Source organism: Hirundo rustica, chromosome 2 (assembly GCF_015227805.2).
Source record: "Hirundo rustica isolate bHirRus1 chromosome 2, bHirRus1.pri.v3, whole genome shotgun sequence".
Taxonomy (NCBI): Eukaryota; Metazoa; Chordata; class Aves; order Passeriformes; family Hirundinidae; genus Hirundo; species Hirundo rustica.
The window spans coordinates 1-20,986 of NC_053451.1; the positions used below are offsets into that span (position 1 = coordinate 1).

A 20,986-nucleotide genomic window follows, 5' to 3' on the forward strand; every position below is an offset into this window, starting at 1 on the left:
GCAGGAAATCAAACGGACGCTCCCTGGTTACGCTCAAGCAATTATTCAGGAGTCAGAGAGAAAAGTGGGAACCCTGGGCTGGGATAAGGCCTTCGGGCGGCTTCTTTGCTTCCTAGCGGCTCTCTCCTTTTTTGCCAGCTCCCTGGAAGAGGAAAAACAACAGCAATAAAGTTTCAAACCCGGGCAGGACGCCCTGGCTTCGGGCAGACGGAAGCGCAGCTCCCCGGGAGCGAGCCCAGGCCGTGCGCCGGGGAGCTCCGGGAATCTGGGATCGCCTGCGTGATGGAAGGGCTGGAAAAGCACACCCAGCTGCCGGCTTTAGTGCTGGGACACAGCCAGGCCCGGGCTCAGGCTTAGAGCTGGGACTGCACAACGCCCCAAAGCCAGCTTACACATCCGGCATTACACCCAGCACCCAGCTCCAGGAGAAACTCGGCTGGGAGAAGCCCCCGGGATGCTCCCTCAGAATACTGACCTCACCCTGCAGCTCCTCCAAAATAGGGGAAGCTACGGAAATCATCCAGAAATCCACGGATTTCCGCTTCTTCAGAACCAAAGCGGCAGCAAAATGTGTCCAAACCGGACTGCAAAGCAGCAGCTCCGAGGATTTATTCCAGAGGGGACGCAAGGATCCCTCAGCCAGACGGCATTTCTCTCGGGCTCTTCCCACTGCTCTCTGAGGACACAAGGAGCACTTTTTCCCTGCTGTTCCCCTTTCCATCAGTGCCAAGAGTTCTGTTCTCCACCGCCTCCACGGTCAGGAAGGAAAACGGGAATATTACCTTGACGCAGAGTGTCCAGGAGGGTGCGACTGAGCAGGACCCCCAGCTCTCAATCCACCGCTGCTTCTGGATTTCTGAGCAGTTCCTTCCCAGACTTTCCATTCCCTGGCTGCCATGGCCACAGACACCTTCTCCGTGCAGCTCAAACAGCCACAGAAACACAAAGAAAGAAGATCAAAGATCAAGCCACGTGTTTCCAGGCTGGGGAGAAGGACGGAGGTGTAATAGCCATATTTAGTTCAGAACAGTAGAGCCATTTTTGCATGACCTTGAGTATCAGCAAAGGGCAGCAAAAGCTGATAAACTCCTTTATTAACTTATTAGCAGCAGAGAAATTTAGTTTTACATTTAGTTAAGATCAAGTTTTGCTGCTGAAAATTAAGGGGGTGCCATGTTGGTGTTAGTCCTTTTAACCTTCTGACGTGAGAGGGTATTTGTACCATAAATTCATTCTTGAAGCAGCTTACTTTAAAATAAGACTTCTTACAATACACTTGGCCAAAAAAGAGTCCCAAAAATCAAGATAGAAGTCTCACAGCTATTAAAAAAGAAGTTGTCTTTGGGGTGTGTAACTTGACAGCCCCTCATGCTTTCAGTCCTTACCATTTCTTTTTACCAAGTCCATGATTGAAACCTCATAGAAAGCTAAAAAAAAACCCCCAAAATCCAGGACAAAGCTACACATTGTCCCCAAGTACCCTCAGTGTGGAGCTGTGTCACCCCCAAGTGTTTCCTCCCTCAGTCCCGCCTGGACGCTCCAGCTGCTCCCGGGGCGGGGTTAGCAGGGGAATCGCTCGTTTGAAACCGTTCCGGTCTGCGGCCTGCGCTGGAGGGCCAATAAATGTGAAACTACAGAAACTATTGAAGCGTACCAAGGTTTCACAGAGGCGATTTAAAACAAAGAAGGACAGAAGGTTCAATCTCACCCTTTGCAGCACCTCTTGCGAGACACCTTGACTTTCAAGATGAACTTGCTTGTCAAGAAGAGCTTGCTTTTCCAGGCTTCCTAAAATATAGCTGAGATGCCACAGTTTAGATCATGCCCTTCCCACTCTGAAGCCAAAAAATCCAAAGACAGCGCTCCTTCACAACCCTGAGGGACAGCCATGAATTCTAGGGCTACAGGATGCAATGAAAATTTGCACCAAGACACCCAGAGCAGGGCAGCGCTGCCTGGGACAAGCAGCATGACTCTCTGAGAAAAGGCCATTCTGCAGCCAGGTGAGTGCTTTGGAGAATTTGACTGCTATGGAGAAAAATAAATAAATAAAACATTAGAGCTGTGGAATGAAGAAAAATCCCCAACCACTGTCCAGAGTACAAGGGTGAACATCCACGGCAATACAGCAAAATAAATGGGAACTTCAGAAAAAAAACCAGAGACATTAAAACCAGTCCAGATGAACAACCACTGTCTATCAGAACGACGCTTGCACAAAAGAACTCTGGCCTTAATTCAGGTCACAGTTATCGAAGAATATTTGAAGACCACTTTGAAGTGCTACAAACCAAGTCAAGCCAAGCACACTTTCATTTTCTAGACAGATTTTAGGACAGCTGAAGGACAGTCTCCAGCACGTGCTCAGCTGCCACATTTGCCTTTGCCCACCCTACCAAGGACAGCGCAGATGTGGCCAGTACAGGTCACACCCAGCCCAAGGTCTGCCTGAGCCCCTCTGGCCGCACTTCCTTCCTGCTGATAATGCTGACCCCTGACAGGCCCCAGCCACGACCCTTTGCTCCTGCCTTTGCAGACTCTTTGGATCAAATGGGAAGGAACCCTCCTGCTGTGCCCTGCACCTGCTGAAAGATTCCCTGCTGGAATGCAATGGCTCATGCAAAAGACACGCCCGCTTGTTCCGTTCTGGCCTTTTTTCTACGATTTGCCTTACAGAGGTGACGTTCCTCACCACTGAGCACTACGATGCCAACAGCAGCGATACAGAAATCCGCTCTGGGACGAAGCAGCGGGAAAAGCGACCTCTGGACTTGCCAGAGATAGAAGGGGAGCACCCTCGGTGCCGTGCCTGCTGAGTGAACTGGAGCTGGCAGGCTGACCCATAAATATTCAGAAACATAAACACATAGCCCATAAAGGTGGCTGGTTCCTGAAAGCTTTGTGAGACCAAATTTGTCTCACGAACATGAAACTAGACCCAGATAAAAAGCCACAGTCTTGTTTTCTGTTTGCCTCTGAGCATGGCACAGATCCCCCTGCAAGGGGAAGGAAGGATTCTTACCTGTCCCCAGGATCCCCACGGCCACACGCCAACCACAACCGCAGCATTTGCCAGCCGAGGCAGGCAGGACACAGCCACAACCAAGATCTCTCCCTCAAGCACAGCACGGATCAACTGCCCAGGAAAGGAAGGGCTGCTTGAAAGGGCAGGACAGCTCCGCCCGGGGACAGAGGCAGAGGAGGAACCCGGCAGGCCATTACACCCCTGAGCACCGCCAGACAAGCGCTCCAGGCTGCAATGCTGCCCATCACATCCCTGAAAACCACCCGTCACCGTCATACACACCAGAAGAGCTGCAGCAGAGATCCAAGCGTGCCCTGCAACTGCCAGACACAAGAACAGCTTCAGGCCACTGCTTCCCTGAGATGAAAGTGAAAACATCAACATCAGCTTGTTATCTTCCAGGGGGCTTGAGCTACAAAGGGGCACACCTTGGAAGCTTTCATTCCCATCCAAGTTGAAAAACTGCCCAGAAAAATCACCTCAACCTCAGAAAGACTGTGCTTGGTGGGGAAATACTTGACTCCTCTAGATCAGCAACAGCAGAGCTGACAGTTGCAGGTGCAATAGCCATAAATACATTTACTTACACGAGGAAAGGCCACAGAGTTCCCACAGATTTCTGACTTACCCAAGGTGCTCCACAGCCAGAAGGGCACAATTACCAGCAATCGGCGTGTCCGCTAGAGCTGCCAACCTTATTCAGGCCGGGAACTTTGGCTCAGAAATCCCTTCATCAGCTCACAAATTCCTGGAGGCTCATTCAAGTCTCAGTGGAATACGATTCATTACACTGCACAGACAAGGACCTCACACCTGTTGGGAACAGCCCAGCAGCTACACAGCCCTCTAAATGCTCTGAGGGAAACAAACAGAAGTCTGCCAGTTGCAGCAAGTGCTGTTTACTTCATGACAGGAGGCAGCTCTATATCAGAGCTAGCACAATACCCCCTCAAACTCCAGCATCTCCCAGGGGTTTGGCCCCTTGACCAAGAAATCCCGAGCTAGAAGGAAACCTGGATTTTCCTACTGCACTGGTACCAAACATCAGGAGGGGGGAATATCCCAGATCATGTCTCCCCAGCCCATCTTCAGGCTTCTCTCCAAGCCCTCCCAAGGGGTCCCAGGGCAGAACAGAAGCAGCACCCAGCCTACAGCTCCTCGGTCCTGAGAGGAGGACACCTCCATGGCACTTCCAGGAGTACATCAGGGCTGGGAGGAAGCTCACCAAAGGAAATACCAGGTCTAAAACCTTAAATCCTTGCAGGTTTGTTTGGCCAGGGGGCAGGGGCAGCAGCAAAGACACAGACACCAGCTTCAGGAATCCAGCCTCACCGACCAGAGCTCAAAGCAGCAAAGAACTCCAAACAACAAAGCCCTGCAATGCCCCTCACCACTGCTACCAAAGAGAGCAGCACTACAGGGACTGAGACGCAGCACCAAGGACCCTGAGACTTCACCATCCTCCAGAGCCACAGCCCGTGAGCTGGGAACCCCCTGTCCCAGCCAAGCACTGGAGAGCCTCTCCCACAACTGGGACTTGCCACTGGCACATCCACCTGCAGGCAAAGAGACTTACAGCTCTGCTGGGACAGGGCCCAGCTCGGACAAATGGGTGCCAGCAACAGGCTGACACAACGTCCAGTGCGGCAACAGCCCGGCTCGGCTTCCTCGTGGATCGGGCCCCAAGCCTGGCCAGGGCTTCAGGAGCAATCCAGGAGTTCCCTTGGACCGTGGACTCCACAACAAGACCACAGGTCTGATTCCATGGTCTTGTCCAGCTTCTCAGGTACAGAAAGGACAATACTTTTCCAACTCCATTTGCTGCTTCTCCCTCTCTGTCAGGGTCCCAACAAGCTCTGCCTCAGTGCTTGTCCTACCCTTACAAGTGACCTCAAGAGAAAGAAAAAGAAAAAAAAAAAATAAAAGACAATTATTACTACTCACTCTGGCCTCAGACTTTACATTCACTACTGGGTTCAGCCTTCTGGAAAGAGAAGCAAAGCTCAGCCTCCTGGGGCTGATCTGTCCATTCCCTGGTCTGCTCTCACAAACCCTTCAACCGCTCTGCCAAACCCGCAGAGCTACAAGAAAGCAGTCCTTAGCCACAGTCACTTCTCCTAACACACATTTCCCATTATGTATCCAGAGCAATCCAAGCGCTGATTTTACATTTCCCACACAAACCCCGCTGATTTACATTCCAAGATCCCACGCACACCAAATTCCCACAGTGTGCCAAGAACCTACAGGGCACTTTGGATGTATCCTTAAGTACAAAGCACAAGAAGAAAAACCCAGTCTTGCTCTGTGAAAACAAACAATGAAAACTGCAGGAAATTCTTCCACAGAACACAAGACACGTACCTTTAACCCAGGCAGGTAATTAACTGCAGGAGGGGACCACCTGGCAGGAGAACGCTGACCAGCCAAACACAGAGCACAGAACCAGGGGCTGCCTGAGTGCCTTGAGGTGAGCATGCTGAAGGTAAAGGATTGAAGGTAAAGCAGCAGGAGGAATTAACTCTGCACAAATACTTGGTGAGAAATTCCAAGTCAGAGCTACAATTTAACAGGAAAATTACAAGAAAGACAATAGCACAGAAACACTGGCTTAAACCAGACTATGACCTGACATGCTCTTGCTCAGAGTGGTGCTTTACTCTATCATTCACCCCACTGTGGGACCACATCACAGTGCTGAATCACCCTTCCCTGCAAGCTTTTCAGTCTGTACCTTCCATCCCTCAGGAGGAGCCTGAATTAACAAAAACACCCCAATGCTCCCTGCCCTAAGCACAGATACAGCAACACCACCTGGAAAGGGAGCAAAACTTCACAGCTCCCACCCCAAACACGAACCCTGGCCAGAACCACAGACACAGCAAAAACTTACAGCTTAGAGGAATTAGGGAAGGAAAGGCTCTGTCTCCCATTCCTTGCCCAACAGGCTCCAATTCCACACTGCGAGTCAGGCCTTTAACTGCAGAAGCCTGCAGAGCCAACATAATTCTGGTCTATAAAGGACCTTCCCAAAGCAATTATCTGGCCCAGCAGAGAGCAAAACCCTCTGCACTCTACCAGAGCCACGGGAAACCCAATCCAAGGGTAGAAGCTGATGCAGAAGATACAAAAAGCACCACTTCAGCCCTATAATGACCAGGAAAAAGACAAACTGTGGCAACTCGTGCCTCCTAACTCCTCATTAGGGAAGGGCTTAGAAACCTGAGGCCTACCCCAGGAGCAACAGCCTCCCCAGCATTAACATAGCTTCAGCTGGGGCCACCAACATCGGCCCTGCACCACACCACACGCCCAAACATATTGACTCCAACACAGTTCAAACCACTGAGTTAAACCATGCGCTTACCTCGTTAAACAGCCCAGGGGAGGAGACCACCATCACACACCAAAGGCACGGCCACAAACACCGTCTCCCACCCAGCCCTTAGAAACCCGCCCCCCCCAGCTCATGATTGGCCGATGCGCAGAGGCGCTCGCAGCGTTGATTGGGCCGTGCGCCCAGGGGCCCCCCCTCCGCCCCGCCCCCGCAGGTGTGCGGCGTAACCGCCCCGGAGCTCCGGGAGCCTCCGGTGGAGCTGCAGCACCGCCCGACCGCCGGCAGGGGGCGCTGCCGGAGCCCCGGGACAGCCCCAGCACACGTGAGGGCGAAAAAAACCGTTTCTGCCGCTCTTAACAAATCGACTCTGAGCCACTGTTTCAACTCCATGATAACTATTTAAACATTGTTTCAAGAATCCCAAGGGACACCGGCCTTGGAACTCTCAGCAACTGCTCAGCTTGGCTACTTCAAAGACTTCCCCACCCAGGAAACCGAGCGCTCCCAGCCTGTAACAGCACATCCGCTACAAAGCCGATCAAACCTTCCACACACAGACGACACGAGGCTGCTGCGAGTCCTCTATGGGCGGCAGCAACAGCTCCCGGGGACGCGAACAGCACCCCCCCGCTCACAGCTCGCTCAGGGTGGGAGCGCGGGGGTGAGTGGGGAGGGCGGGGAGGAGAGGGGAGAGGACGGCACAGGGACGGGACGGGCCGAGCGCCCGGCACCGCACAGGGACCACTCCCGGGACGCCGGCCGCGGCGGGACCTCGGCCGATCGGGGCGTCCCCGCCGCTGCCTGTCGGCGCAGGCCCGGCTCCCGCCCGCCCGCAGCGCCGCTGAGCCCCCAGCCCGTCCCCCCGCACCTCGAAACACAGCAGAAAATCGCGCCTGGGCCGCGTTGTGCTCAGGATAGCACGCAGGCAGTCGGCTAGTTGTACCTTGGGGTCCTTGAGTTTTCCCCACCCTTTTTGTCGCCATCTTTAGAAGGTCAGGCACATAGTGCCGAACCACCATCTTGGGAGTGGTGTCATGTGAGTTCTGCCCTTACCTGTCGCCATCTTTATTAAGGGCAAAGTCATTTCCAGTGAGGGCGCCATCTTTTTTCCTGGCACTCCTAAGGCCCCCATAGGCTGCTCTCAGAGCCGCCTGACTAAAATCGACTCCCTGAATGCGCCCACAGTGAGTCTGAGCCCACAGCCCACCTCCACACACCTGGAAGTGCCACAGAAAATTGCATCCAGGAGGTGCTGTGCTCAGGATAGCATGCAGGCAGTTGGCTAGTTGTACCTCAGGGTCCTTGATTTTTCCCACCCTTTTTTGTCGCCATCTTTAGAAGGTTAAACAACTCTACCTGGTTGCCATCTTGGGAGGGGCATCAGGTGACTTCTGCCCTTACTGGCTGCCATATTTATTGAGGGCCAAAGTCATTTCCAGTGCAGTGGCCATCTTTTTTTCTGGCACTCCTAAGGCCCCCATAGGCTGCTATCAGAGCCGCCTGACTAAAATCGACTCCCTGAATGTGCCCACAGCGAGTCTGAGCCCACAGCCCACCTCCACACACCTGGAAGTGCCACAGAAAATTGTGTCCAGAAGGTGCTGTGCTCAGGATAGCATGCAGGCAGCTGGCTAGTTGTACCTTGGGGTCCTTGAGTTTTCCCCACCCTATTTGTCACCATCTTTAGAAGGTCAGGCACATAGTGCCGAACCACCATCTTGGGAGTGGTGTCACGTGAGTTCTGCCCTTACCTGTCGCCATCTTTATTAAGGGCAAAGTCATTTCCAGTAAGGCCACCATCTTTTTTTCTGGCACTCCTAAGGCCCCCATAGGCTGCTCTCAGAGCCGCCTGACTAAAATCAACTTCCTGACCGTGCCCACGGCACGGATGACCCCACAGCCTGCCTCCGCACATCTAGAAATGGCACAGAAAACCACGCCTGGGTGGTGTCATAGTCAAGGTAGTCCACTGGCAGCCCGTTAGAAGGCCCTGCGGGAGTCCTTGATCTTTCCTGCCCTTTTTTTGTCGCCATTTTTGGAAGGTCAGGTGCTTCCTGGCCAGCCACCATCTTGGGAGTGGCACCACCCCTAAGGCTTTCCCGAGCTCATTCTGTAGGAGCCCGACTAAATCGACTGCTGAAACTTACCCTCAACACTGCTGAGCCCCCAGCCCATGCCCGTGCACGTCGAAATGCCCCTAAAAATCGCGCCCAGGCGGCATTGTGGTCGGGGTCGTGCGCAGGCGGCCGACTAGAAGCACTCGGAGTCCTTGCCTTTTTCCCCACCCTTTTTGCCGCCATCTTTGGAAGGTCCGGCGGCAGCACTGCCCCAGGCTCACAGTCGGGGGCTCCCACGCACGGCAGAGTGGGGCACGGGGGGAGCTGCAGTACCGCTCTGTGTCCACAGGGTGGCAGCACCGCACCGTACTTCCAGTCGGGATGCCTGTGAATGGCGGGGACGTGCACGGGGGGAGCTGCAGTACCGCTCTGTGTCCACACGGTGGCAGCACCGCACCGTACGTCCAGTCGGGATGCCTGCGAATGGCGGGGACGGGCACGGGGGAAGCTGCAGTGCTTCTCTGTGTCCACAGGGCGGCAGCACTGCACCGCGCTCACAGCCCGGGCTCGGGCACAGGCAGAGAACGGAGGCAAAAAAGAACGGGCCCAAAAATCCCCGCCCAAAAATCCTCTCAAAGAAATGCCCCAAAAGATCCCCAAGCGCAACTCCCAGAACCCTGCCACTCACCACATTCAAACCAAAAAGGCCTTGATTGTAGGCTAGATATCAAATTTTTAGTATTTATTTTATTTATCATTACCATTTCTGTTTTATATCCATATCTGTGTATATTAGATATATTATAATACACATAGCATGTCATAATATAGATTGTATTTATTTATATTGCTGATATTATTTTTCATATTTTACATTTCTCTTTTTATTAATTATACTTTCTTATTTTTGTATTGATTTTTAAATTTTGTGTTTATTTCTTTATATTTCAAATGATATTTTAAATGATAGGAATTTATTAACCTAACACATCAGAACCACAATTAATTAGAATTAAATGAGCCTGGTTTTCTAAAGGGTAAAGATTTCATTCTCATTAAAATAATACTGGCATATTTTCTCTTTGTGTGTTTTTTTTGGGGGGGAGGGGTTGTTTGTCAGGGGTTTTGTTTTGTTTTTGGTTTTTTTTGTTTGCTTTGTTTTGGATTTCTTTGTTACTAAACAATGAGGTTTGGAGAGTTACAGAATAAAAAATCTACTTTCTTTTATTGCTGCCTCTGAAATACACCCCGACATCAAGTGACTGCTGCTAACCCTGTTCGTGGGTAGAATGAGACCTGTTAGGGGATAAAAAGGAAAAAAACGGCACCGTGGCGCTTACAGCTTTCTCCCTTCGGGTTCCTCAATGGAGCAGAAAGTACAGAGGCTTTGCTCTCACTCCCCATTATATCCAGGCCTTCGGTGGGTGGCCACGGCTGTCATTTTCCAACTTCTTTGTTGCCAGCAGACAATCTGCCACATACTCGAGGTAAGAAAGGGTAAGGAAAAAGAAAAAGAAAAAAAGAAAACATGAATAATAATAATAAAAAAGAAATAAAATAAAACATTTTAAAATAAAATATAAGTAATTAAAAAGAAAAAAATAATATATATATATGAAATAAAAATTTAAAAACCAAAATAAAAATAAAATAAAAAGGAAAATAAAAATTAAATAATATTTTAAAAATTAAAAGGAATTAAAAAGAAAAAAATAGTAACAACAAAAGTAAAAATCATTAATAAATAAAAATAAAATTATAAAGCTTGAAGAAATAAAAGAGAAAACATTTTAAAAATACAAAGAAAAAAATTACATGAATAAATAAAACTCAATAAAATAAAAGAGAATTTAAAAAATTGCTAAAGTCAAAAATAAAATAAATAATAATATATATAAAAAAATGCAGCTCGGAGGAAAACACCCAAAAACACCACCCCAGAACCATCAAATGTTCGGCAAATCCCCCGAACCTCCCCTGGAAACCTCCCCCCGCCTGAAACCCCAAATTTCCATTCTCAGTCCCCCAAATCCCACCTTGGCAATCCCCCAAACCCCCCTCATATGCCCAAAAATTTCCACTCAAGCCCCAAATTCCCCTCTTCAAGCTCCGAAATTCCCCCCCAACTCCCCCTCGATTCCCCAAAATCCCCTCGAGAACCCCCAAGTGCTCCCCGGGACTCTCCCAATTCCCTCCTAAAGCCCCACATTTCCACCCCCAAAGCCTCACATTTTTCCTCTTAACCCCCAAATCCGGCCCCGAGCCCCGAGATTTCCCCCGCAAATTCACCTCTGGGTCTCTTCCTCCTCCGGCGGCTGCAGGGGCCACCCCGGCACCGCGGGGCAGCGCCCCCAAACCCGGGGGGGGGTCAGCCTCCGAGCCCCAGTCGCGACCGCCCCCCCGAGCCACGGGCCTCGGGAGGCGCCGAAATCAGGGAAGGGACCGCGGGGCCCCGGGGGGAATTCGGGGTTCGCCAAAAATCGGAGAGGGGGGAAAACATGGCAGAGGAAATTTGGGGGGGGTCCCAAGGGGAATTGAAGGGATCCAGGTAGGAATGCGGGGGTTTTAGGGGGCGAGGAGCACCGGAAACGCCCCTCAGCCACGTGGAAACCCATAGAGATAAGGGGTGGCGGACCAGAAATCGCCCCCGCCCTCGCGGAACCACCGAGATAGCAAAGAGGGGCCCCTGAAGGCCGCTCCGCCACGCAGAAAAACCATAGAGATATGAGGTGGCGGACCGAAAACGCCCCCGCCCTCTGAGAATCATCGAGATAGCAAAGAGGGGCCCCTGACGGCCGCTCCGCCACGCAGAAAAACCATAGAGATATGGCCTGGCGGACCGAAAACGCCCCCGCCCTCTGAGAGTCATCGAGATAGTACAGAAGAGCACCGGAAGTTCGCTCCGCCACGCAGAAAAACCATAGAGATAGGGGTGGCGGACCGGAAACGCTCCCCCGCCCTCTGAGAATCATCGAGATAGCAAAGAGGGGCCCCTGAGGGCCGCTCCGCCACGCAGAAAAACCATAGAGATGTACTGGCGGACCGAAATCGCCCCCGCCCTCTGAGAATCATCGAGATAGCAAAGAGGGGCCCCTGAGGGCCGCTCCGCCACGCAGAAAAACCATAGAGATATGGCCTGGCGGACCGAAAGCGCCCCCGCCCTCTCGGAATCATCGAGACAGCAAAGAGGAGCACCGGAAATCATAGAGATAAGGAGTCGAGGACCGGAAACGCCCCCCGCCCGATCGGAATCATACAGTTATTCGAATGTTCGGAGTACCGGGACTCCCCTTCGCCACGCGGAAGTCATAGAGATGGCGGGTGGGGGACCGGACCCGTGCAGCTGCCGGTGCTTCCTGTCATGATTTCCCAACTGAGCCCCGCTGCTCCCGCACGTCCGGGGGGCATCCTATCCTCGCCGAGCTCGTGGGAAGGTGGCAGCGCAGGGAGCCCTGAGGGGGGAGCCCCAATAAGGGCGCTGGGAGACCCCAGAAATCCGAATGTGGGGAGGGGGCGACCGGGACGGGACAAAAGTCAAGTTCGTTTGTTGGTAGTTTTTGGAGGGGTTTTATTTGGGGTGGGGGGGGGGAGGTGAGTCCTGGCGCCCTCAGCTCCCCTCTTTTTTGGCCACGATGACAACAGCAGACAGAACCAGACGTGAAAGGGAAAAGGGAGAGGTTTGGACCTACAACAAGTCCCCCAGAAGTCCTAAACTTCCTTCAGATGTCCCCCCCGGAAGTCCAAAATCCCCTCAGAACTTCCCAGGACCGCTCTGTGTCCACAGCACTGCCCCGAGCTCACAGCCCGGCGCTCCCACGCGCGGCGGGGACGGGCACGGGGGGAGCTGCAGTACCGCTCTCTGTCCACACGGTGGCAGCACTGCCCCGAAGCTCAGCCCGGCCTCGGGCACGGGCAGAGAACGGAGGCAAAAAAGAACGGGCCCAAAAATCCCCGCCCAAAAATCCTCTCAAAGAAATGCCCCAAAAGATCCCCAAGCGCAACTGCCACAACCCTGCCACTCGCCACGTTCAAACCAAAAAAGCCTTCATGCTAGGCTATCTTTTAAATTTTAGTATTTATTATGTTTATATTTATCATTACCATTTCTGTTTTATATCCGTACCCATGTATATTAGATATAATGCACATAGCGTGTCATAATAGAGATTGTATTTATTTATATTGCTGATATTATTTTTCGTATTTTACATTGCTAATTTTATTAATTATATTTTCCTATTTTTGTATTCATTTTTTAAATTTTCTGTTTGTTTATATGGTAGACGATATTTTAATCTATACAAATTCATTAACCTGACACATCAGAACCACAATCAATTAGAATTAAATGAGCCTGCTTTTCTAAGGGGTAAAGATTTCATTCTCATTAAAATAATACTGGCAGATTTTCTCTTTCTGTGCTTTATTTCAGGGTGGCGTGGAGGGTTGTTTGTGTGGGGGTTTTTTAGTTTTTGGTTTTTGTGGTTTTTTTTTTTTTAATTTTGGTTGTTTGCTTTGTTTTGGATTTCTTTCTCACTAAACAATGAGGTTTGGAGAGTTACAGAATAAAAATCCTACTTTCTTTTATTGCTGCCTCTGAAATACACCCCGACATCAAGTGACTGCTGCGAACCCTGTTCGTGGGTAGAATGAGACCTGTTAGGGGATAAAAAGGAAAAAAACGGCACCGTGGCGCTTACAGCTTTCTCCCTTCGGGTTCCTCAATGGAGCAGAAAGTACAGAGGCTTTGCTCTCACTCCCCATTATATCCAGGCCTTCGGTGGGTGGCCACGGCTGTCATTTTCCAACTTCTTTGTTGCCAACAGCCAAAATTCCACATACTCAGGGCAAGAAAGGGTAAGGGGAAAAAAAAAAAAGAAAAAAGAAAACATGGGGGAAAAAAAAAAAAAAGAAATAAAATAAAACATTTTAAAATAAAAGTACTAAAAAAGTAAAACATAAAAGAAAAATAAAATAAATTATATATTAAAATTATAAAATAATAAAACCACAAAATAAAAATAACATGAAAATTAAAAATAATATTTTTAAAATTAAAAGTAAATAAAAAGTAAAGAAAATATAAAAGTAAAAATAATAAATAAATAAAACAAAAATATAAAGATAGAAGAAATAAAATATAAAACCATTTTAAAAATTCAAACCAAAATATTCCATGAAAAAATAAAACTGAAGAAATAAAATAGACTGAAAAAAACCTACAAAAGTTTAAAAAAAAAAAAAAAAAAAAAAAAAAAAAAAAAAAAAAAGCAGCTCTCCTCTCCCTCCTGCCACTGCCTAACACAGCTCCAGGAGGATCCTGCACGACGCAGGGATGGGGAAAACAAACCCAGTGCCTCCCAGACAAGAAGGTTTTGAGACAATTCCCAGTTTTGCTTGCAAACAAATTCTATTTTAGAGGGAAACTCACTTCGGATGAACATCCAAATGTGCCAAGGCAGGAAAGATCCACCCCATTGTGTCCAGGGAACAGCAATTAGGCCAGGATTTAAGTTTTCATGGGAGTGGTGTCATTAAAAATGCATTAAATTGAACTTTACAGAGAGATTCATGACAGCAATCAAACACTCAGCAAGTTTTCCTGGGAATTTACAGCATCCGGCAGGTACGGTGATCCACAATGCCCATTAACCGACACTCTTTTGGCAAATTTCCTTGCAAATGTGCCCTAAGAGGTACACAAATTCCAACTGGGATAGAAAATCGGCATTTGCAATAAATATCCCCTCACTAAAATCAGAGAGAGGAAAACCATGAAATAAAAGGAAGGAATAACACCCAAATCCCAGCTTGCCTGGAAAACAAGCTCGGGAATTTCTAACATTGAAAACTTTTGGAACAGTCAGGAGGTTGGTGGAAGTTCATGGAAGGATGATTTAAAATCTGCCTCCTCTGCTCTGATTTTAAAGGGAAGTGAGAACTAAACATGGCACGTTACACTTCTCCAAGAATTATCTGTGTTTTGTGGGAGTAGCAATCCAAAGAAACTCCAGTCTTACCTGGATTTGACATCTCAAACTCTCGGCAGAGCGGGGAAGTTTCAATGGAACGAGCGAGCCACAATTGCTGGAATAACAAAATTCAGTGGGACAGAAGTCAGGAACTTTATTTACAAATCCATGCAGGAGGAGGAGGAGGACACCAGGAACGCGCTCCAGCTGAAGGCAAGGATTTATTGGAAAAGGCAGGAAATCAAACGGACGCTCCCTGGTTACGCTCAAGCAATTATTCAGGAGTCAGAGAGAAAAGTGGGAACCCTGGGCTGGGATAAGGCCTTCGGGCGGCTTCTTTGCTTCCTAGCGGCTCTCTCCTTTTTTGCCAGCTCCCTGGAAGAGGAAAAACAACAGCAATAAAGTTTCAAACCCGGGCAGGACGCCCTGGCTTCGGGCAGACGGAAGCTCAGCTCCCCGGGAGCGAGCCCAGGCCGTGCGCCGGGGAGCTCCGGGAATCTGGGATCGCCTGCGTGATGGAAGGGCTGGAAAAGCACACCCAGCTGCCGGCTTTAGTGCTGGGACACAGCCAGGCCCGGGCTCAGGCTTAGAGCTGGGACTGCACAACGCCCCAAAGCCAGCTTAGACATCCGGCATTACACTCAGCACCCAGCTCCAGGAGAAACTCGGCTGGGAGAAGCCCCCGGGATGCTCCCTCAGAATACTGACCTCACCCTGCAGCTCCTACAAAATAGGGGAAGCTACGGAAATCATCCAGAAATCCACGGATTTCCGCTTCTTCAGAACCAAAGCGGCAGCAAAATGTGTCCAAACCGGACTGCAAACCAGCAGCTCCGAGGATTTATTCCAGAGGGGACGCAAGGATCCCTCAGCCAGCCGGCATTTCTCTCGGGCTCTTCCCACTGCTCTCTGAGGACACAAGCAGCACTTTTTCCCTGCTGTTCCCCTTTCCATCAGTGCCAAGAGTTCTGTTCTCCACCGCCTCCACGGTCAGGAAGGAAAACGGGAATATTACCTTGACGCAGAGTGTCCAGGAGGGTGCGACTGAGCAGGACCCCCAGCTCCCAATCCACCGCTGCTTCTGGATGTCTGAGCAGTTCCTTCCCAGACTTTCCATTCCCTGGCTGCCATGGCCACAGACACCTTCTCCGTGCAGCTCAAACAGCCACAGAAACACAAAGAAAGAAGATCAAAGATCAAGCCACGTGTTTCCAGGCTGGGGAGAAGGACGGAGGTGTAATAGCCATATTTAGTTCAGAACAGTAGAGCCATTTTTTCATGACCTTGAGTATCAGCGAAGGGCAGCAAAAGCTACTAAACTCCTTTATTAACTTATTAGCAGCAGAGAAATTTAGTTTTACATTTAGTTAAGATCAAGTTTTGCTGCTGAAAATTAAGGAGGTGCCATGTTGGTGTTAGTCCTTTTAACCTTCTGACATGAGAGGGTATTTGTACCATTAAATTCATTCTTGAAGCAGCTTACTTTAAAATAAGACTTCTTACAATACACTTGGCCAAAAAAGAGTCCCAAAAATCAAGATAGAAGTCTCACAGCTATTTAAAAAAAAGTTGTCTTTGGGGTGTGTAACTTGACAGCCCCTCATGCTTTCAGTCCTTACCATTTCTTTTTACCAAGTCCATGATTGAAACCTCATAGAAAGCTAAAAAAAACCCCCAAAATCCAGGACAAAGCTACACATTGTCCCCAAGTACCCTCAGTGTGGAGCTGTGTCACCCCCAAGTGTTTGCCTCCCTCAGTCCTGCCTGGAGGCTCCAGCTGCTCCCAGGGGCGGGGTTAGCAGGGGAATCGCTCGTTTGAAACCGTTCCGGTCTGCGGCCTGCGCTGGAGGGCCAATAAATGTGAAACTACAGAAACTATTGAAGCGTACCAAGGTTTCACAGAGGCGATTGAAACAAAGAATGACAGACGGTTCAATCTCACCCTTTGCAGCACCTCTTGCGAGACACCTTGACTTTCAAGATGAAGCGGTTCCTCGTCAAGAAGAGCTTGCTTTTCCAGGCTTCCTAAAATATAGCTGAGATGCCACAGCTTAGATCATGCACTTCCCACTCTGAAGCCAAAAAATCCAAAGACAGCGCTCCTTCACAACCCTGAGGGACAGCCATGGATTCTAGGGGCTACAGGATGCAAGTGAAAATTTGCCACCAAGACACCCAGAACAGGGCAGTGCTGCCTGGGACAAGCAGCATGACTCTCTGAGAAAAGGCCATTCTGCAGCCAGGTGAGTGCTTTGGAGAATTTGACTGCTATGGAGAAAAATAAATAAATAAATAAATAAAGCATTAGAGCTGTGGAATGAAGAAAAAATCCCCAACCACTGTCCAGAGTACAAGGGTGAACATCCACAGCAATACAGCAAAATAAATGGGAACTTCAGAAAAAAACAGAGACATTAAAACCAGTCCAGATGAACAACCACTGTCTATCAGAATGACGCTTGCACAAAAGAATGCTGGCCTTAATTCAGGTCACAGTTATCGAAGAATATTTGAAGACCACTTTGAAGTGCTACAAACCAAGTCAAGCCAAGCACACTTTCATTTTCTAGACCAATTTTAGGACAGCTGAAGGACAGTCTCCAGCACGTGCTCAGTTGCTACATTTGCCTTTGCCCACCCTACCAAGGACAGTGAAGATGCGGCCAGTACAGGTCACACCCAGCCCAACGTCTGCCTGAGCCCCTCTGGCCGCACTTCCTTCCTGCTGATAATGCTGACCCCTGACAGGCCCCAGCCACGACCCTTTGCTCCTGCCTTTGCGGACCCTTCGGATCAAATGGGAAGGAACCCTCCTGCTGTGCCCTGCACCTGCTGAAAGCTTCCCTGCTGGAATGCAATGGCTCATACAAAAGACAGACCCGGTTGTTCCGTTTGGCCTTTTTTCTAGGATTTGCCTGACACAGGTGATGTTCCTCACCACGGAGCACTACGATGCCAACAGCAGCGATACAGAAATCCGCTCTGGGACGGAGCAGCGGGAAAAGCGACCTCTGGACTTGCCAGAGATAGAAGGGGAGCACCCTCGGTGCCGTGCCTGCTGGGTGAAGTGGAGCTGGCAGGCGGAGCCACAAATATTCATAAACATATGGCCCATAAACGTGGCTGGTCCCTGAAACTTTGCGAGAACCAATTCCTCTCATGAACATGAATCTAGACCCAGATAAAAAGCCGTGGTCTTGGTTTCTGTTTGTCATGTTGTGCATCTCTCTCCGCTTTGTATGAGAATAATGGCAAGTCTGAATTGTCCCATTCACGGATAGGCAATTGGAAAACATGCACACACACACGCACAAAAAGGTGGTGGTAAAATTTAGCCATTGGAAAGCTTATCCTAGATTGGTAAAATAGGAAAAGATGGTATTCCACTTTTTTAAATAAATAAAAATTGCAGAATTTCAACCCAGGAAATTTGGGTTCAAGCTGCATCTCAGCCCTGGAGCCATTTGATTTAGCTCCAGTGAATGCCATGAAATGCATTAAAAATGGTTTTCAAAGAGGAAGCCAAAAGAGCTCTGACAGGGAATTCTGTAAATGCAAACTCTTAATTTCTGTCCCAACGGCATGAAACACATCAAAACTTTTTTTTCTAGGCTTGAAACATACTGGAAGAAAACAATTTTAAGACTGAAGAAACTATTAAACCCAGTCACACACAAACCTTGTCCTTTTTGCTCAAATTCAGTTTGTTTTTGAAGCCCCACTTCAATTCCACTTCCCCCAGTTCCGGCACCAAAACCCACTGACCTCAGCTCGGTTCGGCGCAGCTCGCTGGGTTCGGCTGAGCGCGGCTGCGCTCGGTACACCTCCGCTATTACCGGATACAGTCGTTTGGATTTGCCTCTTCGGGGAAGCTCGGCTCGGCTGCACTCCGTGCCCGCTCGCGCTGTTCCCCGCGGATCGGTTCCGCTGGACTCGGTGCCCGCCGCAGCGTTCCCCGTAGCTTGCCTCGGCTGCACTCGGCCCGGTTCAGTTAAACTCAGCTTGGTTCGGCCGAGCTTGGCTACATTTGGCTAAAGTCGGCTAAGCTCAGCTGGATATGGCTCACAGATTTCCTGACGTCAGCTCCTAGGAATTCTACACCACACAAACTGTAGCCTCTAAAGGGCTTGGGGGTTTTTTAAGAAACGTAATTTTTAACTCAAGGCTTGGTACGGAGCCGATGGCTCCTTTAGGACAAGAATATTTACATGTACAAGCAATTCCCTCATTTGCATCTCATATTTATTTATCCCACCCCAAAATTCAATACAGAGCACAAGGAATGTGCCGTTCTGCTTTTCCCCTGTACAGTATTTTACAAAGGACACGGGCACAGCACGCAGCCGTGAGTCAATGGAATAAATCCTGGTTTACATTCCAAAGGTTCTCGTTCTGGCACGGCACCTTTGCAGATCCGGGCTGTCATGTTCAACTACCCTCAGGGCCACATTCCAGAACAATTTATCAGATTTCACAGAGAATTCCCAATACAACTCACGTGTAAGCGATAAGCAGAAAATCTTGTGGGGTTTAGTTCTGTCTCTCACCTGTTCCAAGCGGAGGGAAGATGGGCTTTTGTCCCACAGAGCGGCAGCAGTGATGGAACGGGGCTTTTTTTTTTTTTTTTTTTTTAAATAATTTTTTAAAAAGGTAATAGAAATGTACCAGGTCTGATATAAATGTCTTTCAAAGCCATTAAAGCTTTGGTATCATGAATCAACCGGGTTCTTTAAGAAATAATAAATCATCGTGACTAAACCTCTGGCTCCTCGTCATTTGCACTTACAGCCCGTGGTAGGAAGCTCGGCAGCCTTTTTTCCCCATCCTCTAATGGAGAGAGGGTGGATATTAATGACACACACACGTGCACAAACAGTCTTCCTGGTTCTTTAAAAAGTTTAAAATGCCTGTAATAAAGATGATAGAAGTAATATTGTGTCTCAGACTGCTCAAGGGTAGAGAAAATGGAGCTTTAATGTTGCACTGAGAGATGCTGAATAAAACCTTTCCCCTGAGTGCACACAGTAATAAAATACTGATTTTTTTTTGTATAAGAAGGGCTCAGGAGGCTTTCATGGCTCACAGTGATGATGGCAGAGCACAGAACGTTAAAGATGAAGTGTCAGTTCCCTGAATTAACGCCCTGATGCAGCCAAATTTTTTTGCAAAGAGACACAATAGTTTCTTCTCCTTCTTTCCGAGTTTCCAAGTCATCCTGTAATTCGCAACCTGCACTAGTGCAGACCAATCTGACATGGGTGAGTAACATATCTGGCTCCTGCGCTCCAAGCCACGCGTCCCCGATGTAGACGGAAGTCAGGAATACAAAAACAGCTGTGGAAGAAAGACGAGGGAAAAATCAGCGTTGTGGTGTCAGAAAACCTCACGGAGTTTTTCCATGCTCTCCGCTGCCCACCCCTCCCCCCACCCCACCAAAGACGCAGCTTCTGCTTTGGGAAGCCATGAGCCCTGGTGGACACGGGAAAACGACTTGACCGGATTGCAAAAGCCATGCAATTTCCTAGTTCCTCCCCCCACTGCCTCGTCGCAGGAGCGATAAGAACAAGACAAGTCACCCGTCCTGTCCGCATCCTCTTCCGTCGCTGCTGATAGGCGCAGGGATTTCACAAGCTCGTGGAAGGTGCTGGCCAGGCCCTGCTCTTCCAGGAGCTGCAGCATGATGGAGCTGAGCACTCCGAGCTCCCTGGAGAGCCCAGCTGAGGTGCTGCTGGCCTGGCAGAGCCGGGCGTAAAGCCTGAAGAGGTTGTTCCTCAGTGTCTCATCCATGAGCATCTCCCGCGTGGCCGCCAGGTGTGGCAGGACACGGTTCTGCAGCCACCTCAGCACTGGGGACACGTCCTGCTCCCTGAGGAGGCTCTGCCCAGCCAGGGACCTCACCAGCCACTTAGTGACCACATGAGTAGAAGCACAGGTGACAGCCATTGCCTCGCCCCCAGGTTCACCAGCTCTGAGGGTCTCCCCTCCCTGTGTGGAGGGTGGTGCCGGGAAAACAGGGTCCCAGTGGGCAAGTATGGAATTCAGATGTTCTCTGCATTTCTCCAGCTCAGACACTTCCACATCTGCAGCAGCGTCATCTTCTTCCACCTCGTTCTTTTTCCGAATGTGACGATACACATGAGATGAGGCTTGAGGTTTGTTCTTGTCTTTAATATTTTCTGTAAGAGGAAAACCACCACCAAAACCAACATCAGACACTCCAAAGGATTTTCCTGGTACAAAACCGTGCGAGTAAGGTGCTCTCCCGTGTCGATTCGGTTGTTACAGTGGTAAGCACCAGCCTCGTTTAGCAGCCTCATGGAGCCTGCCGCTGTTCCCAGGGGCTCCGGGAGCTCCCGGGGACTCCAGCCTGGAACCCTATTCCAAACCAGAGCACCCAGCCTGGAGATGACAGAAGATCCCGAAGCCTGCAGCAACACAACCCCCACACAGAGTAAGTTACAGCCATCACTGCAAAAACTCCTTCCAGGTCTCTCTGAGGAGTTTGAAAGGGTGAGAAAAACTTTAGAGAAGTTAAAGCTTTTACAGTATCCCCTAAATACGTGACACTTTCTTAACTGATACAGGACATTTAAAC

The 20,986-nt window shown here is 49.6% G+C and overlaps 1 protein-coding gene across 1 annotated transcript in view; it reads right to left on the reverse strand.

Annotated features, from left to right (window-relative positions):
* Window positions 1-6: 6 nt before the first annotated feature.
* URB1 (URB1 ribosome biogenesis homolog) overlaps window positions 7-20,986 on the reverse strand; it is a 59,367-nt gene continuing 38,387 nt past the window's right edge. Inside the window, 12 exon segments of the mRNA XM_040090177.2 lie at window positions 7-142; window positions 476-676; window positions 783-983; window positions 1,709-3,136; window positions 3,308-3,382; window positions 9,760-9,900; window positions 14,440-14,766; window positions 15,407-15,607; window positions 16,334-16,427; window positions 18,157-18,477; window positions 18,939-19,725; window positions 19,968-20,567. Of these exon segments, the coding sequence (XP_039946111.1) occupies window positions 19,514-19,725; window positions 19,968-20,567 (812 nt within the window). The 3' untranslated portion in view covers window positions 7-142; window positions 476-676; window positions 783-983; ... (6 more) ...; window positions 18,157-18,477; window positions 18,939-19,513.